Source organism: Centrocercus urophasianus, unplaced genomic scaffold (genome assembly GCF_019232065.1).
Source record: "Centrocercus urophasianus isolate 14NV4802_14NV808 unplaced genomic scaffold, USGS_Curo_1.0 seq_21, whole genome shotgun sequence".
Taxonomy (NCBI): Eukaryota; Metazoa; Chordata; class Aves; order Galliformes; family Phasianidae; genus Centrocercus; species Centrocercus urophasianus.
In genome coordinates this window covers 13,089,145-13,107,186 of record NW_024884767.1, presented here as the reverse complement: position 1 = coordinate 13,107,186, position 18,042 = coordinate 13,089,145, and the positions used below count along the sequence as shown (strand labels likewise).

The following is an 18,042-nucleotide window of genomic DNA, read 5'->3' as shown; positions in this document are numbered from 1 at the left end:
ACAAAATAGGAGCTAGATTTTCCAAACATTTTGGGTACAAGAATAAAGTCCAATCTGATGTTTGGGATTTGGAGTTTCAGATACCAAGCTTTTTGTTTGGCTCTAGGCACTTCCAGTTATCTTTATTGTTAGCAGAACATCCATCTAATCTGCTTCATATTTTTTTAAGTCATAATTAAGCATAGATGGTGACATTTCCATTATGCATTTTAGAGATGTAAGCAATGGAAAGACCTATTATTTTAATCACATGGAGCTGTTTAGCCAGCATTCTTAGAATTAAAATTCACAATTTTGAGAAGTCATGGTACTGAAAGCTATGCAGCTATATCAAAGATCAGAGGCTGACAAAGGAGAAAACAACAGGCAGCATTGTGAAACAGAAACATATTTACTTACAAGATCTGCTTCTCTTTTCAGACAGAAGTGTTGACCTGACTTGGCTATAGAAGTGTTGCTGAGGCTCCCTCTAACACAAACAATCTGGCAGGCATTGCAGAACTGGCCTTTTACTATACAAACAGCAGTCAGCTGGGATTACTAGTCAGAAGTCCAGGCATTTCTGTATAAAAGGCAAACAAGAAATCATACACATTTAGTTCAGCTTTGGTTTTTTTTTAAGCCAAGTAACGTTTGTACAGGTGCACATGCGTTTCAGTCCAATCAAGCATCTGAGATAGGCACCAGCTCAAAATCTGTCTTCTTGAATATCCTTATTGTCCTCTTCAATATCTTTACTGATGACCTCGATGAGGGCATCGAGTGCACCCTCAGTAAATTCGCAGATGACACCAAATTGGCTGGAAGTGTGGATCTGCCTGGGGGTAGCGAGGCCCTACAGAGGGATCTGGACAGGCTGGAGAGCTGGGCTGAAGCCAATGGGATGAGTTTCAACAAGGCCAAATGCCGGGTCCTGCACTTTGGCCACAACAACCCCAGGTGACATTACAGGCTTGGGGCGGTGTGGCTGGAGGACTGCGTAGAGGAAATGGACCTGGGGGTATTGATTGATGCTCGGCTGAACATGAGCCGACAGTGTGCCCAGGTGGCCAAGAAGGCCAATGGCATCCTGGCTTGCATCAGAAACAGTGTTGCAAGCAGGAGCAGAGAGGTGATTGTTCCCCTATATTCAGCACTGGTGAGGCCGCACCTCGAGTACTGTGTCCAGTTTTGGGCCCCTCACTGCAAGAAAGATATTGAGGCCCTGGAACGTGTTCAAAGGAGGGCAACAAAGCTGGTGAGGGGTCTGGAGCGCAGGGCTTATGAGGAGAGGCTGAAGGAGCTGGGAATGTTCAGGATGGAGAAAAGGAAGCTCCAGGAGATCTCGTTGCTCTCTATAACTACCTGAAAGGAGGTTGTAGTGAGCTGGAGGTCTGTCTCTTGTCTACTGTAACTGGTGATAAGACCAGAGGGAATGGCTTCAAGCTGCACCAGGGGAGATTTAGGCTGGATGTTAGGAAATACTACTTTTCTGAAAGAGTGCTCAGGCAGTAGAATAAGCTGCCCAGGGAGGTGGTGGAGTCACCAACACTGGAGGTGTTCAAGGAACGTTTGGATTTTGTGTTGAGGCACATGGTTTAGTGAGAACTGTTGGTGATAGGCGGATGGTTGGACTGGATGATCGTGTAGGTGTTTTCCAACCTTGGTGTTTCTGTGATTCTGTGAAAATTTTAGGTAGACTACAAGCTGCATCATTTTAGTTTGGGGGCTTTGTCTGTTCTGTGCTTTTTTGTTCTTAGTTTCTCAGTTCCCACCCCTAAATATCTGATCCTATCAACATTATCACGCCTAATATCTGAATAGCTAAACAGCTGTTTTCCAGGTAACAAGGTTGAAAAATGCTCAACTGTCCAAGTTCACACAAGGGAATTAACAGTGGCTGACAGAACTCCCAGGACAGTTGTAGCTCCTCAAGGGATGGAAAGGAGACAAAAGCAGGCTGTCCACAAATGTCTCATCATTTATGTCTTGTATGGCAACAATAACGCATTTTTCAAAACAAACTGTCTCTTTGTAACAGCTCTGATTTTATTCTGTTCTATTCTTTAAATTTCATAGCCAGAAGTGTGTTCCACGTTCTGATTAATAGTTTCCACCTTCTGCATGTGTCCAGATTGCTTAAGGATTTCCACTTTCAGTCTTTCTTGACTATGGCCCAGTCTGGCCTACAGATCTAGAGAACCTTATCATTTTTTTTTTTTTTTTGAAAAAAAAAAAAAGACCAAAAGAAGTTGTTGGGTAACTCAGCCAATTTCTACTTCCTAGGCCCACCATGCTATTCTTTAGCTGGTCCACACATTCCTTAATTCTTTCTTGCTGCTTATGAAGCTGTGACAGCCCTTCCTATTCTCCTTCTCATCCACTACAATTTTCAGTCCCAGGTCAGAAGCTGCTGGTCCTTCTGCTCCTTTCTAGCCGTGTCTACTTATCTCATGTAGCCCATCCCTACTTCCACCTATGTACAAGATCATTCTACAGCTGAGATAAGTCTGAGGTCCCTATTTAGCCTTAGGGATCTTCTGCCTTATCCTTCAGCTCATAAACTTCAAAACATTCTCATCTATGCTTGAAAGAAGCTGTGCTGGCAATCAAAAAGCTCTCTTGGGCCCTTTTTCTCTCCACTGTTGCCTTCAGTGGAATGTCATCTTCCGTTTCTCCTAAGAAGCCAAAGTACATTCTTCTGGGAAAAAAAAAAAAGGGCCATTGTTTTTTTCTATGTACTGTTTTCCGTCAGTAACACATGTAATGAACTAAGAAAATCATCTTCCTAGCATACTGATGAAGTGCCACTACTAATCTCAAACACATTCTAAAACAAAATAAAAGTGTATCCATGTTTCATAAACATCTTTTTTATTTCTCTGCAATAGATAATATCACTCTATTCTCCTAATTATGCAAATGATTACTGTAACACACTCTGCTTCTCAATCAAATTTGGAGGTAACGATGGCAAAAATAATTATCTCATCCATGTTCAAAATACTAAGAAAGAACAAAATCTTTGTTCCATTTAAATGTGCACAGAACCCAGTTGTTTTACATACTAGTTTCCTGGTCATCTCCAAAAAGCTTTATGTTCACCTACACTTTGGAAGAGGGTGAATATGGTAAGCTTGCTTACAGCATAACTTACGTGCAGACACCACTAAAATCAGCATATTTATTTAATGCATTCAGAATTTTCTCTTTTTTCTTCTAGCTACGTAAAGTTATCTGAAGGAAAATCAAAATGTCAACTCTCACACCCTGTATCCTGCATTTCAAGTAGTAAACATATTGTATCTCATATGCTTTTATTCTGAGGCAAAGGATATGAGTTTGAAAGACAAGAACATAATTACATCCTTTTCTTGTTTCTAGATTTGTCTGCAAAACAGCCTGACCCTTATGGTGTTCATTCTCTTCTCCACCCTCAGCAAATTTGCTGATGATACGAAGTTAGGAGGATTGGCTGATACACCTGAAGGTTATGCTGCAATTCAGCAGGACCTGGACAGACTGGAGAGCTGAGCAGTAAGAAACCAGATGAGGTTTAACAAAAGCAAGTGTAGAGTTCTTCATCTGGGGAGGAGTAATTGCATGCACTGCTACATGCATGGGATGCCCTGCTGGAGAGGAGCTCTGCAGAGAGGGACCTGGGTGTCCTGGTGGACGACAGCTTGGCCATGAGCCAGCAGTGTGCCCACGTGGCCAAGAGGGGCAATGGCATCCTGGGGTGCATTAAAAAGAGCCTGTCCAGCAGGTCGAGGGAGGTGATCCTCCCCCTCTACTCTGCCCTGGTAAGGCCTCACCTGGAGTACTGCGTCCAGCTCTGGGCTCCCCAGTACAAAAAAGACAGGGATCTCTTGGAAAGAGTCCAGTGGAGGGCCACAAAGATGGTGAAGGGCCTGGAGCATCTCTGTTATGAAGAAAGGCTGAGTGAACTGGGTCTGTTCAGCCTTGAGAAAAGAAGACTGAGAGGGGACCTGATCCAGGTCTATAAATATCTGAGGTGTGGGGGCCATAGTGGTGAGGCCAGACTGTTTTCAGTGGTGAGTGGAGACAGGACAAGGGGAAACGGACATAAGCTGCAGCATAGGGAGTTCCTCACAAATGTGTGCAAGAACTTCTTTACAGTGAGGTGATGGGGCACTGGAACAGGCTGCCCAGTGTTTTCTACATTTATCTCATCTAAGATTCTCTGGATATAAATAACTGCTGGATTACAGTCATGATGCATCTTATTTGGCAACAAAGCCAAAACTCTATTGTTTGTGCAGAATTAACAGTAGAGAGCCTTAATTATAACAAAGGTAAAAATGACTTAATGATAACAGCAGACTCCAGGGAGACTGGGATGCAAGAAAGGTGTCTTGGAATGAAAAGTGAACTATAGCAAGTCCTCCACATATTTCAAATCTTTTTATTCAAAATCTAAATATTCCTATGTCACAGTTGGAAAAGAAAATGCAAGTTGTTTGCTCTACTGTGAATAAAAGTGGAAGCAATTTTGTGGGCACTGATGAGTTTTTAATGATACAAAAGCCACAATATTATGAAGCAAATGAAGTTTCTTTAACTACAAGAAAAGGCTACAGTCAGCTGATTAATTTTCTGAAGCAGAAAACTAAGTGTTCTCACTGAATTGAAATCGAGAAGCAATTCATGAGGTAATGATTTTTGGCTAAAAATTACATCAAGTTAAATCTATGTGCAGCAGTTGTAGTAAATTAAAAAAAAAAAAAAAGAAAAACTAGCAATAGGAAGTGCTGCCATTTACAATCTAATCAATGCATTCCAAAAGCCCCATAATGTTAGATTTGTCAACACAGCTTACTAGAACCTCCCAATTGTGCAATTGGACAAAAAAAGTTAGATGTATGGATGAGTACTGATGCAACACAAGCTGTTAAGCTTCTCCTGACTTGCACTGGGCTATCTGATAGATCTCAAGTCATGGAGCTGAATCGGAGAGAAGTAACTACTGTCTGAAACTACTTAACTTTATCTCTGGATTTCTTCACTTGCATATACACAAAAGGACCAGAAATGAACAATGCTTGGAACGTGCAAGTGAACATTGCCATGGAAGAAAGCAGGAGTCTTTCATGAGAATATTCCTCCTCTCTGTGCCCTAACAGGACATGAATAGACAATGCATTTTCACTGCAGTATCAACACATTAACCATACTTTTACTTTTTCACTTCATCCTTTCCGTCCTTTTTCCCACAGACGCCTTCATACTGAATTATTATTCCACTCATATCACACATGATAAAGTCTAGATAAACAGTATATCTCAGCCCTGCAAGGATAAATGGCCTTGTAAGGGACTAAAAACACTGTGGCTCCATCCAGCTGCCTGCTTCAGGAATTGCTTGCTGCTGTGATCTCAAACACTAATCAAACCTCTTTGAATACACAAAAGAGCATTTAGAGATTGGTTACGCTTTCAAGGCTCAGAACGGCTTTTTATAAAATATAAGCCATCCTCCAGCAAAGTGTGGCTTTTCCACATCTAGTTCCCTTCTTTCAACCAACACACAGTTTTTAATTGACACACTTTGACAGAAGTACTGTCAAAACAAAATAAAAATAGCTCATTGTTTTGGAGTATAATTATTCTCAGCTGTGATTCTTTCTCTACGACTGAAGTTTCCTTTGTAGAAGACTTACAACACAGTCCTAAATGTTCCTGAAAAAGGGATCAGAAAATACAGTTCCAGCCTCATTTCTTGTACTATTACCCTTCACATTCTCAAGTCATTCTACCTTGCAGGTTGTGTTTAAAACAAGGAAGACCAAGTTAGTCAAGCTCACATCTGATTAATTTACAGGTGTTGCTGTGTTTTCAAAACACAAAAGCATCCAGCAGGCTAATACTTACATTTTGTTTGTTTGTTTGTTTGTTTTTTCCTTTGCATGCATGTTCTTGACACTTTTGCCAAGAGCTAAGAAGAGGTAATCTCTTTCTTGTGGAACATCTAGATGTTTTTTCTTTCAGGAACTTTCAGTTACTGTCCTGGTTTTATGATTTCTGTTATCGGTGTTGAACCACATGTTGTAGCATACTGAGAGTTAAAGATTTAATGCTCTAGTTCCATGGATTCTCAGTATTTGCAGATATCTGGTTCACAGAAGAAAAGAACTACATCTCCCAGAAGTCCTCACTGCCCTATTTCCATTTTCCATTCAGAGGGAAAGATAAAATTGCTCAGGAGTCATGAGATTAGCCCTTCCTTCACTGTTGGTCTCTGTAGTGTGCGCTCCCCAGCCATCTTACCTTCAGCACTAGAGTAAGACCTTTGGTTTTGAAAACTCTCTCACTCATTTTATTTGATTTATTAGCTTCAATTCCAATTATAAGTATTATATTGTGTTATCTCACATTCCAATACCATAATTAGTACATTAGTTTTCTCCCTTAGCTTGTTGACACCATTTCATTTTTAGGTCCATCTCTCTACCTTTTCCCTACCCGTTTTCCCCTTCCCTAGATGTAAGTCTGTGGATCCCTCCATCCTATTAGTCACAGAACCAAGACAAACCAGGCCCAAAACCATTGACAGTTATTTAGAAAAACTGTTCATTTCCTTGAAGCTGAATCCCCAAGTATATCCTGACTTTCCTGTCCTCAAATGTTAGTACCCTGATTACTAAAGCAGGGACCTCTTTTAAACCACTCAGCCTCCCTTAACTTCCACGTGGAATAATCTGATTTAGGCTTAGATGGAAGTTCTTTCCTCCTAGCAGTCCTGTAGAAGAATAGGTGTCAGGCTGTAAAACATTACAGCACAATAAACACTATCTCCTTTTCAACTTCTTCATGACTGTTACAGGGCACTTACCTGGTCACCAGTGGTGGCAAACAGCTCTGTCCAGTAATATTAACCCAAGTTTTGAACTTCTTTCCAGTTTCTTCAAGTTTAGCTATGAATTGGCTGGAGCACAATACTTGAGTATTAGAGATTTTTTTTTTTTTTTTTTGAAGGACAGAAAATTGTAACTGGAAATAACAATAAAACTAGATTATATTCTGCCATGTTTATTACAGGTACTCTCTTGTCTGTTAAAAATAAAGGAAATCACCATGGCTGTTTTTACCTGGTAACTGGAGAAGACCTAAAAAGGATGAAGAGAACTCTGTATTTCAATCTACTACAAATACAACTCTAATCAGACAGAAGAGTTTTCCTTATGAGCACTGAGTTAAATCTGGTCCATGGAAATGAGTTCTGATTAAAAATAATAAAAATAAAAATAAACAATGGAGAAAGCAAGGTGATACCAGGCAAAATTAGGACTTGTACAAATTTGGAATGGAATCTGCCATGGAAGTTTCAAGAATCACACGTGTACATATGGTCACCTGGCTCAAGAAAGTGGGTATCTCAATACATGAAAGAATGCAAAATTGAACCAAGGTATGCAAAGTCATCAAATGACATTTTAATAAAAGACAAAAAGGTAACATGTGGTTTAAGTCTCTCTCTTGAACCTAGTGGCTAATTGAGTCTCGGTGCTTTTATGTTCTAGAACCAGAACTAATCACAGTCACTGGGGTAAAAAAAACACCCTTGTAGCTCCACAGCAGCTAGCACTGCTCCACCTGAAGCTAGCAAAGACCATACAAAATCTTCAACAGTTCTTCCAGACACATCCTTTTCACTCATTGTAGAAGGAAGCTACCTTTTTATCTAATTTAATCCTTAAGAAACACACAGGAAATGAAAAAAAAAAAAAAAACGAAACAACTAAACACAGACAGGTATTTTGCAGAGGTTTGGCCATAGCCATATTCTCTTGTTCATCACTTGTCTTTGAGAGCAGCTCGGCAGAGAAGGACCTGGGGGTCCTGATGGACGAGAGACTGAACATGAGCCAGCAGTGCGCTCTGGCAGCTCGAAAGGCAAATGGGATCCTGGGCTCCATCAGAAGAGGGGTGGTCAGCAGGGACAGGGAGGTGATTGTCCCTCTCTACTCGGCTCTTGTGAGGCCCCATCTGGAGTACTGTGTCCAGGTGTGGAGCCCTCAGTACAAGAAAGACATTGAGATTTTGGAAAGGGTCCAGAGGAGGGCGACTAAGATGATCAGGGGGCTGGAGCACCTCCCCTATGAGGACAGGCTGAGGGAGTTGGGCTTGTTCAGCCTGGAGAAGAGAAGGCTGCGGGGTGACCTCATTGCAGCCTATCAATACCTGAAGGGAACCTACACCCAGGAGGGGAGTAAACTCTTCAAAAGGGCTGACAACAGCAGGACTAGGGGAAATGGATCCAAGTTGAAAGAGGGAAGATTTAGGTTGGATGTTAGGGGGAAGTTCTTTACAAGGAGAGTGGTTAGGCCCTGGAACGGGCTGCCCAGGGAGGTTGTGGATGCCCCGTCCTTGGACGTGTTCAAGGCCAGGTTGGACGGGGTCCTGGGCAACCTGATCTGAATGTGTGTGTTTGGTGGCCCTGCTAGGCAGGGGGGTTGGAACTACATGATCCTTGAGGTCCCTTCCAACCCGGGTGATTCTGTGATTCTGTGTGATCACTTGCTCCATTATTTGAAGCTGGATAAAAATAATAAACTTGACCAAATATTTCACTCTAGAGTGCTCAAGTATTCTGGGTTGCTCTGTAGGTTGAAATGCTTCATTTGAATAGGTCCAAGTTTATTCTCTATATTCTTCAGCTTTTCTGATGAAATATTTTCAGACCAAACTTACTCCCTATGTGATACGCACATAAAAACTGAATTCTACTCAGTCCAAGATCTTCTGTTTCATACCAGGCTTTTTCATAGAATCATAGAATGGCTTGGATTGGAAGAGACTGTAATGATAGTTTTTGTGTAAGTTCTGCCTTCTTCACGTCTTTGTAACCATTCCCATGGATGCCACTTTGACTGTGACTAAGGCAATTTGTAAAGCCAATATAAGAATATAACATCCACACAGTACAAATTTCTGCACAATGTTTTTTGTTCTTTTGACAAGTTCTATTTTGGCTACAAGAGCCTAATACCTATTTTTGGCTGGAATATATTTAATCTGTCCCATTTCATCCAAAATCAATCAAATCCACAGAGTCCAAGGCTGATCCAAAAATAAAAACCAAAACAGAGCTAGATTCACTTGTAAGAACAGTATTGATCCAAACTAAAATATATCCTTTACTCTATGTTTAAGCCCTTGAAATTTGAAGGAAAAAAAATCTGATGCATCAGTTTTTTGTACCAGTAACCTTCCATGTTGAGCTTTTTTTTCTGTGGATCCCTGCTTAACACCTTGTTAATATCTCTCATTTACAGCAATATAACGATGGTATTATTTGCACAATGTGACCTAAATTCCACCAGACTTATAAAATGTATGATAATAACCTAATTGCTCTGAATTTCTAAGCCCTGTCCAGTCTCTTCAGTATTCCTACTGCTTATAAAAAAAAACCAAAAACTCCCAACCCATCCCCACCTCTAACTGCCAGATGTCTCGAGAGCTTTTGCAGATGTACCAGTACATGACACTTAGCTCAATCATTTAGTTAAGTGATTGCAAACACTGCAACAGCACAACTTTAAATCGTATTTCAGCTTCTGTCTACTTCAGGTAGATCATTTCCATTTTCAGCCCAAGAAGATTAAAGTCTGAGACCCGCAGTTGCTTACATGCTGTTGATAAAACACATTTTATAATTTGGGGAAACAGAAGAAACAGAAGATCTTCCAACGAGTGGCTCAGAACCCTCAGCAGTATAAACATATTACTTTCCCATCTCCTTTTTTTTTTTTTTTTTTGCTTGTTTTAAATACTTACTGGGATGAAATTTGCCATATCCCTGTGCTGTAGGTCATATCAAATTTTCCGTTCAAAAATTCTTTTCAGCATTGGTTGGTTCACTGTTGTCTGACATGTTTTAAGCTCAGTTCTAATCTTCTAATTATTTGAACATTATTTCTCATTTTTTAAGGTACTGATGAACGCACACATCTAAAACTTATGCACAGTTCACTTGTTAGCAAGCTGACCTGGTTTTGGCTGGGACTGTTACTTTCTTCATAATGGTATGATGCAATGTTGGTAACACACGAATGTTGTAGTTGTTGATTAACAGCGCTGCAGAGAGTTAGGACATTCCAGTTTTTCAGCTTCTCATACTGTCCTGCCAGCAAGGGAGGCTAAGGCGGTACAATGAGCTGGGAGGAGACAAAAGTAGAACTGCTGACCTAAACTGGTCAAGGCTGTAGGGGTCAGCTGTTACTCAGGGACTGGCTGAGCATTGGTTGGTGGGATGAACAATTTTATTATGCACCACTTGTTTTGTAAATACATATAATGGCTGCTCTGAAAGTAATGCCTCCTACTTTATTATGCATGTCCAAAACGTCACAGGCAGATGATAGTGGTATGGCAGTAGGGGATGAACCTTCCCACCAGAACTCAATTATATTTTATTGCCATGAGACAAATTGCAGGAGAGAAACAGTCTGACAAAACTGACAGAAGGTGCACATGAGGAAAGGTGTGTAATTGCAGAATAAAGGTCATATCCAATTTCAGATAACTGCTGAACATTTACTGAAACCAAACAGTGGATGCGAGCACAACGAGGTGGCAGGTTGAGCAGCTCAGCAGTAGTGATTATGGGTCACCTCTGCGAGGTGCTCTAAGGTGTTTTTTTGTTTGTTTTGCTTCTTTTACAAGCACAGCCTGGAAGCTTTTGCAGGCAAAAAAAAAAAAAGTCAATGATTTTGATTGTGTTGAAAATAAAAAAATAGCATTCTGTAACTGAGAATTTGCTCCATAGAATGTTGTGCTCTTTATATGTTTACAGTTTCCACAGAAATAAGAGGCAGTACTTTCAGAGTGACCTATTATTATCATTACTATTATTTTTCTCATCCATTCCAGTACAAAGTCTTTTTCTTAATCCACGAGTTCTACTCCTGGGGCGCCCCCCCCCAATTCTCTTCTCTTTTCCCAGTGAGAGGAAGGAAAGTAGGTGAACAGCTCTGTGGCATATTGCTTTTCTGCCTGCAAAGTTAAATCACAACATCAGCTCATCTTGTACCTACTTTTGCAAAACCTTCCTAAAACATGTTTATCTGCAGGTCAGACACCAAATACAGCAACAAAAGCTTTGATAATGTTCCTCTGATACTGGATTCAGTTGTGATGCAATCAATTTGATCAACCACGTATTAACTCACAAATGGTAACGGTAAAAAAAAAAAAAAACCAAACACATAAAATGAAAATCAGAAGAGTGAAAGCTGTGCACATTTCACATATGTATCCCTACATATGGCTGCTTACAGTTAATCTCCTGATGCTCCAAGCATCATCTAAGCCCTCATATCCGCACATACCTCATTGAGCACTTTTCAAGAGCAAACAGGAAACATTTTCAGCTATTTTTAAGATTTACTTTGGCCTCACAGTGTCTACTGGTCATACCTCAGTTTTGAGATTCAGGTGTGACACTGTACCTCTAGGGGTTGGGCTTTCCCAACACTTCTACACAGGACATGCAGGAGAACAGACGTAACGCTACCACACTGTAGACACTTCTTATTCCAGTCTAAAATATAGTTGCCATCAGAAGCACTAGATAGTCTTCCAGTTGAAGTAACTTCTTAGGTGAAGAGTTCTGCTGCTCAGAACTGTCAGAGAATGCTTCCAAGTTGAGTAATTTCATATGCTTTTACCAAAAGAAAAAAATAAAAAAAAAAAAAAAAAACAACTTTTCAGCTGAATTAACTTATCTCACAGTTTTTGCCTGTCTACCATTCTCTACACACCCACTTTCTTTCTCTAATGTCCTTGATGTTACAACTGTACTCTGAAGAAGTGGTGATCACAAATATAATCTTCTTATGGCATTTGCTTAAAGAATTCCAACAGTAAGCAGCAATAAAACTGGTTAACTAGGCCTTCTCAATTTTAACACAAAGAACAGTTGCTTTATATTTACACTGGCAGACACTTCAGTGAGCCTAATTCAGGAATAACTATCTTGCAGAGATTTGGTAACAGTATTAAGAACTGTACAATACTGACAAAGTGCCATACTGAAGGACAAATTGTGCCCAATTAAATCTCTAAAATGCACACTTACATTATGAAACAACTTGAGCATCTTAAGAGGTCCTACATAAATAGTTTAACATTTTCAAGTCCTCAATTCTATCAAAATCATGATGTAGCTATAAATACAATATCATCTATGGTATAGTTTCATAGTACTTTTAGACTACTGCTTAATCCTTTTTCATAGGAAAAGGATGACAGAAAGGCCTTATTAAGCAGATACTGATGGAATGCTTGAACTGGAGTTGTACGTTTCCAAAACAACACAATTTGCTTGAAACAGTTCCTGCATGGCATCTTTGTAATTTCACACTAAAAAAAAAAAAAAAAAAAAAAAAGCTCTGTAAGTTGTAGCCGCAGCTTTCGAAAAGCTTGTTTTTTTCCAAAAGGGCATGAAAAACTCCTATACAGTTGCATCCTCAGGTTTCAAATGACAAGACAAATCACCATCTGTAGAACACTGCTAATAGTAGAACCACACACATCCCAGACACAATATTTTAACTTAGGTAGAACCAATTCCATCAGAAAGACACACGAGACAGATCATTCTCACATGCTGTATCTTTATTGTGCAAGTGTTGTTCAGAGCGTTTATTACCCTTCAAAGACACATATCCAAGAACAATTTACATTAACAGTGGCTAAGTTGACAGGAAACAAATCTGTTTGCTATGATTTGTACGCATGCAGCATCTCTTGTGGTGTAAAAATCTTAGCCAGGAGGCCAGCCCAACTGACGACCTCCCAGAATATGGAGATGTACATGATAGACAGACTGCCCACCCTCAGGCCCTTCATTCAAAACCATCCGGAATCCATTGGTCAGGCCCAGGTTAGCAGCACACTTCTTGCCAACAATCATTAAATGCCCAAGAAGCTGGAGGACAAAAAGAAGAGAGAGGGCAAGAAGGGAAGAATGAGAGCAGAGAACTACTCAGAGGTCAGTTAATTCTAAGAAATCCAGCCACAGCTCTTCAAATTGCCATTCAAATTGTTTGCAATTGACATTCTCCAAGCAAAGCTATAAAGACTGACTGTGCATAATACAGGAAGAAAGAGCAAGCTATGGAATTTTTTCAAGCTAGACAGTAACAAACTACAAAGTATCAGAGAAGCTATACTTGTATCACAGTTAAAAGCCTGGCTACTTCTGCAGGCAGCATAAATAATTAAAGAGGAAAAGAAATTTCATCTTGCAAACCTGTAACTGCTTTAGCTAAAAAATGCACTGTTCAGCAATTTACAGCTGAATCTTCCTTTCTTCAACTCTCATCTACCAGACCCAATCTCTGGTCTCCACATTAGAAGTACTACTCTACATATTCTCCATAAGAAGTACTACTTACCATAAACTAGAGTTCAGACATACATTAAACTGTACTCCAAAACAATGCATTCTGCACTGCAAGTACATACCCAGAGATTTGTTTAGCATTCCATCACTACCTTTACTGGAAAAGGTGAGTTCCATTCCCATTCTAAACTAGAACCAACAACTACAGTATCAGAAAACTACTTTATTTCTTCATAATGTCAAGATGAAAAGGGGGAGAGAAAAATATATTATGAAGTATTCAAAAGTAGTTTAGTGTACAGAAAGCTTCTACAGTACTTACAGATTCATCAGAATCTTCTGCTTCAGATAACCTGACAATTGGCTTCTTGGGAATAACTAGAAAATGCGTTGGAGCTTGGGGTGAGATATCATGGAACGCAAGGCACTGGAAGAAAAACAGATAAAAAGTAAACTTGCTTCAGAGAAAGGTAACAATTGAAGGAAATCAGTATGCTCTGTGACATGTGCACATAGGCAGATTATCAGATATTCTAAACATAACCAGAGATGTTTTTTTCTTGAGTCATATATATTAGTCACGTTTATGATTTCTACACACTGAGCACCTACTTAACAAAACTTAATGGTGTGAACAGAGAATGATCGTTTTTTAAAAGCATTATTCAGGAGCTGTAGTCAGCAAGTGACTTAACAATTTTTTCTTCTCAAATATGTATAACAACTAAGAGATCTGATGACACACATATCTATAGAAAGTACATTTATTCTCATTTTTCCTCTTATTGCTCAGTTCATTAAGAAAAGAGCAAACAGTTGCTAACCATACTGCAAAAACATCTAAGTATTACTTTGGTAAGAAATAGGGAACCTGCTTTAGTGAGGGAATTGAACTAGACAGTCTTCAGAGGTCCCCTGCAAATCCTACAACACCATGACAGCAAGGCAGCTATGCAGTTGAAGCCATATTATATTTCCTGTTTTCAGTAACATCAAGTATTTCAGAGAAAGACAATTTCAAAATAGTGTATTAAGGCTGCTATTTCAGATATTTCCAGACTGAGAAAAAGAATCACCTTAGAAATACAGACAGCAATGCATGGTAAGTAATTTACTCCTACCTTCTTTTACACAAGTACCAAAATTTGTTCTGAAAATTCATGCAGTACCTCCTTAGAAATATCAAATAAGCCATTTACCTCCAGAAGTAGGATGCAAGAGAACAAGGGTAAGGAGACAGATGTTTCCTTTAAATCAGGAAAGTCCAGTAGGTGGAGAAAGAGAAGGGAAAGGACTTCTATGCCTGTTTGTGCAAATAACTGGCGATAAAATCAGATTTTGGTACTGCAGGCATCACAGTCTTCAGAAGCCCAGACCATGTTCTCACTTAGCTACTGGTAGCTAGAGGTCATCTCTGACTTAGTCATCCACTTCACAGCAAAACTTACAGCAGTAACATTCTTCAAAACACATCTTTCCTAGAGGTTTCATTTATTTGTTAACCAATAAGGAAATTCCTATGCAACTCCAGATCTACAGCGTTTCTAGTTCTCCTGCAGCAACTGAAGCCATTGTTAAGCGTTATAACATATTACTTTATTCTCCAATCCATCTTATCTTAAACTACCTTTGCAAAGAAGGCCAGTTTTAGATTTCTGTTGAACTGTTTGTTTCTCTCTACTAGAGAGGCAAACAAAGATTAATCAATGATTAGAACTAATTTGCACATAATTACATAAATTTTACATTGTACTCATTTTTTCAAAGCAATTTTTCTGTGCTCCGTGGGGGAGTGCATATGCATAAACTAATTCAAGTAAGTGAATGAGCCAAAACCCAGCAACAACTAATTTTCTGTAGAATAGCTAGCACAAGTAGTAGTCAACAATCAGAAAAGAAAAACTGAGGGCACATAGGAAATCAACTGTCACCTTCACAAGTGCCATTTTTATTTCTGACACAACTAAAAGAACAGCGACAAGGTATAACTCTACAGAGACTTCGTACTTTTTATTATTTTTCTCTGCATGTCTATTTACAATGCAAAGTCTTCCCTGTATCAGTATTACCTCACTTTAATCTCTAAACATATCCTCAGTACAGTTAATAAAGTAAATTAAAGATTATTCTCTGTAAAAAGCAACTAAACTCTGAATGCACAGTTTCAGGTAAAAATCAAACAAGACTGCAGTTAATCACTCTTCAGTATTGGTACTGAAGAGTATTCAGTATTGAGTATCAGTATTGGTGGCTGTCAGAGCTGCTTATCTACTGACAAGATTGATCAGGCTGCCAGCAGCACCCTTCTCAATCAAGCAATCGTAAGGCTCCTGGCAGGACAGCTGAGGGAGAATCTCACGCAGCTTTCCCTTGGTATAGAAAGGACACAAACACATCCCAACACAAAGGCACAGTATCCTGATACTCTGAAGCCAGGGCAACTTCTCTTGAAAGTATACAGCAGCTGCAACTTTACTACGATTCGTTAAAACATTGTTTCAGGCTGCCCATGATTGTTAAGCTCACAAATAAGGCACGGAGATGTAGCCGCAGGTACACCGTTATTTCAAGAGACACCCACCTAGCGTATCATACTCAAGACAAAAAAACTGACGTTAGGGTAAATGCTAACTCAAAGCCAACACCTCGCAGTTAACACCTGCTTTCACATCCGAAGCAGCTTACTGAGTTCCCGTACACCGCGATGAACCAGCAGCCAAGTCTCTGACAGCAGATCCCCAGTCACAGGAAGGCTGCTTCCAGACTTCTACCAACAGAACCAGAAGCTAGAACGCTCCCTCATTTCCTACTTTAATGGCGCAGCCCAGAGATCCGTCGCAGGGCCCGGGGGGCAGAGCCCCACACGCTCCACGGCGCAGCGAGACGGCGCTGCTGGACCCGCGCACACCGATCACGGGAACCCCGCCCGCGGGCAGCAAGGCCGCAGCGCCGGGAAGCTTCAATGCGGCACACGGGCCACCGACACCGCGAGGCCGGGCGCACAGCGGAGCCAGCCGACGTCTCGCCCGCCCCAAGGCCGGGAGCGGCTGTAAGCAAGGGGCGCCTTGCCCGCACCTGTTCGTCCTCGTAGATTATGTTGGCGGGAATCTCCTTACGGATAATCTTCCCGAAGATGGTGTCCCCACCGGGGCGCGCGGCCTGCGCCTTACGGATCTCGTCAGCCATGCTGACGCACCGCAACACACCGCGCACGCCGCCACCGCCGCCGCCGCCGCGCTTTCTCACCGCCCCAGCCCCGCCCCTCACGGAGCTCATTGGCCCAGCATAGCACCGCCCCCCGTTTCCCTCTTCGCCATTGGTTGAGTTGCCTGCCTTTTTTTGCTAGGGCCCGCCTCACCGGCCATGCGGCGCGGAGGGATCCAGCGAGGACGGGGTGAAGTGAATGAGAGGCGTGTTGCGGACGTTTGTGTTGGTTGCAGTCGCTCGTTGCGGTTTCAGGCATCCGGCGCCTGTTAATCCCGCGGTCCTCACGCCGTTTTCGGTGCACGGCTAAGTCCAGAGGCTTGTTGATGGAAAGTTGAAAGAGAAACCGGGCCTGCTGTTAAGTTTGCGGGCAGCCATGTGTTCGTGGAGGTTACTAAGTGAGGATGTGCAGCTGGTGGCACAGAGCATGAAGTGCCAGATTTTACACACCTCTGGTAAGAACACAGAAATTCTGCATCTTTAGATACTACACAAAGCTCTGAACGCTGGGATGATATTCTGTGCCTCGTTGTGGTCCTGCATTAATTTATTTTGGTGTGTACGTGCTCAAAGGATTCTACTGTAGTACAAGGCTAAAATGAGGAAGGAATCGGTGCTTCATGGGCAAATGTATTTGGTTTCTCTGTTTGTGTGTTTGTAAAGGAAAAGATAGATGAAGTCATTCCGTTGGCTTAGTGATAAAAGCCTTAAAAAAGCCTTAGTGATAAATACAGAAATACAGTAATTTGGTACAGGTTGGCTTGTTTAGCAATGGGGACTAGTACATTAGTTTAAGAAAAAATACATTACTTCAACGAAAGGAATCTCTAAATCGTAATTCTGAAACTCTCCATTTTGGCTTTAGTGGGTGAAGAGTTTTGTTTTCTCTCTATAATATTGCACTGGTGACACAATAGAATACTTGTATCTTCTGCCTCAATGGTTTTACCTCACAAGAAGTACTGGAGTCACAATAGAATACTTTTATCTTTTGCCTCAAAACATGCAAGGACATTCTCCTCAGGTTCCTGTCTTTAGAAGTGGCTGAGTGTGGCCTAATAAGCAGTGAAAATCTTCCAGACTGGGGAAAAGTGCATAAAAGTGGGTCAAAGGCTTCAGTGAAAAAAAGCTGATGGTGAAAAAAGGGGAAGAATCAGGTGAGCACTCAACCACCCTGAATGCACGCCCAAAGGGACATTAGCACATATCTACTAGTGCTTGAAAAAGAATGAATATGTCTGCCAGTGTACTGAGGATGTACGTATTGACTGTTCAAATGAGAGGATGCCCTTGCTTGTCAAGTCAGCTGTTGCACATTGTGAGGAGTAAAGCCAAACTGTTTCTGTAACACCAATTGGAGTTAGAGAGTTTTCTACTTTTTTGCCTCTCAGATGACGAGTTGGCAAGGAGAGAGCTAAACGTGATTGGGCAGGAACTTTTTTTCAAGTAGCTGACTTCAGTAGCATTTTTTGTCTCACTGGGTATAT

The 18,042-nt window shown here is 41.0% G+C and overlaps 1 protein-coding gene and 1 long non-coding RNA gene across 2 annotated transcripts in view; both read right to left on the bottom strand.

Annotated features, from left to right (window-relative positions):
• Positions 1–10,889, bottom strand: part of LOC122162537 — a 40,468-nt gene extending 29,579 nt beyond the window's left edge. Inside the window, exons 1-2 of the long non-coding RNA XR_006169579.1 lie at positions 9,781–10,889; positions 400–562 (exon numbers count right to left, since the gene is read on the bottom strand). This is a non-coding gene — a long non-coding RNA (uncharacterized LOC122162537). The remainder of the gene's footprint in view (positions 1–399; positions 563–9,780) is intronic.
• Positions 10,890–12,603: 1,714 nt separating this feature from the next.
• Positions 12,604–16,571, bottom strand: HINT1 (histidine triad nucleotide binding protein 1). The gene is made up of 3 exons (XM_042822905.1): positions 16,427–16,571; positions 13,674–13,778; positions 12,604–12,934 (listed from the first exon to the last, which is right to left on the bottom strand). Exons 1-3 carry the CDS (start codon positions 16,535–16,537, stop codon positions 12,770–12,772), a joined length of 381 nt encoding a protein of 126 aa, XP_042678839.1. The 5' UTR covers positions 16,538–16,571; the 3' UTR covers positions 12,604–12,769.
• Positions 16,572–18,042: the final 1,471 nt, after the last annotated feature.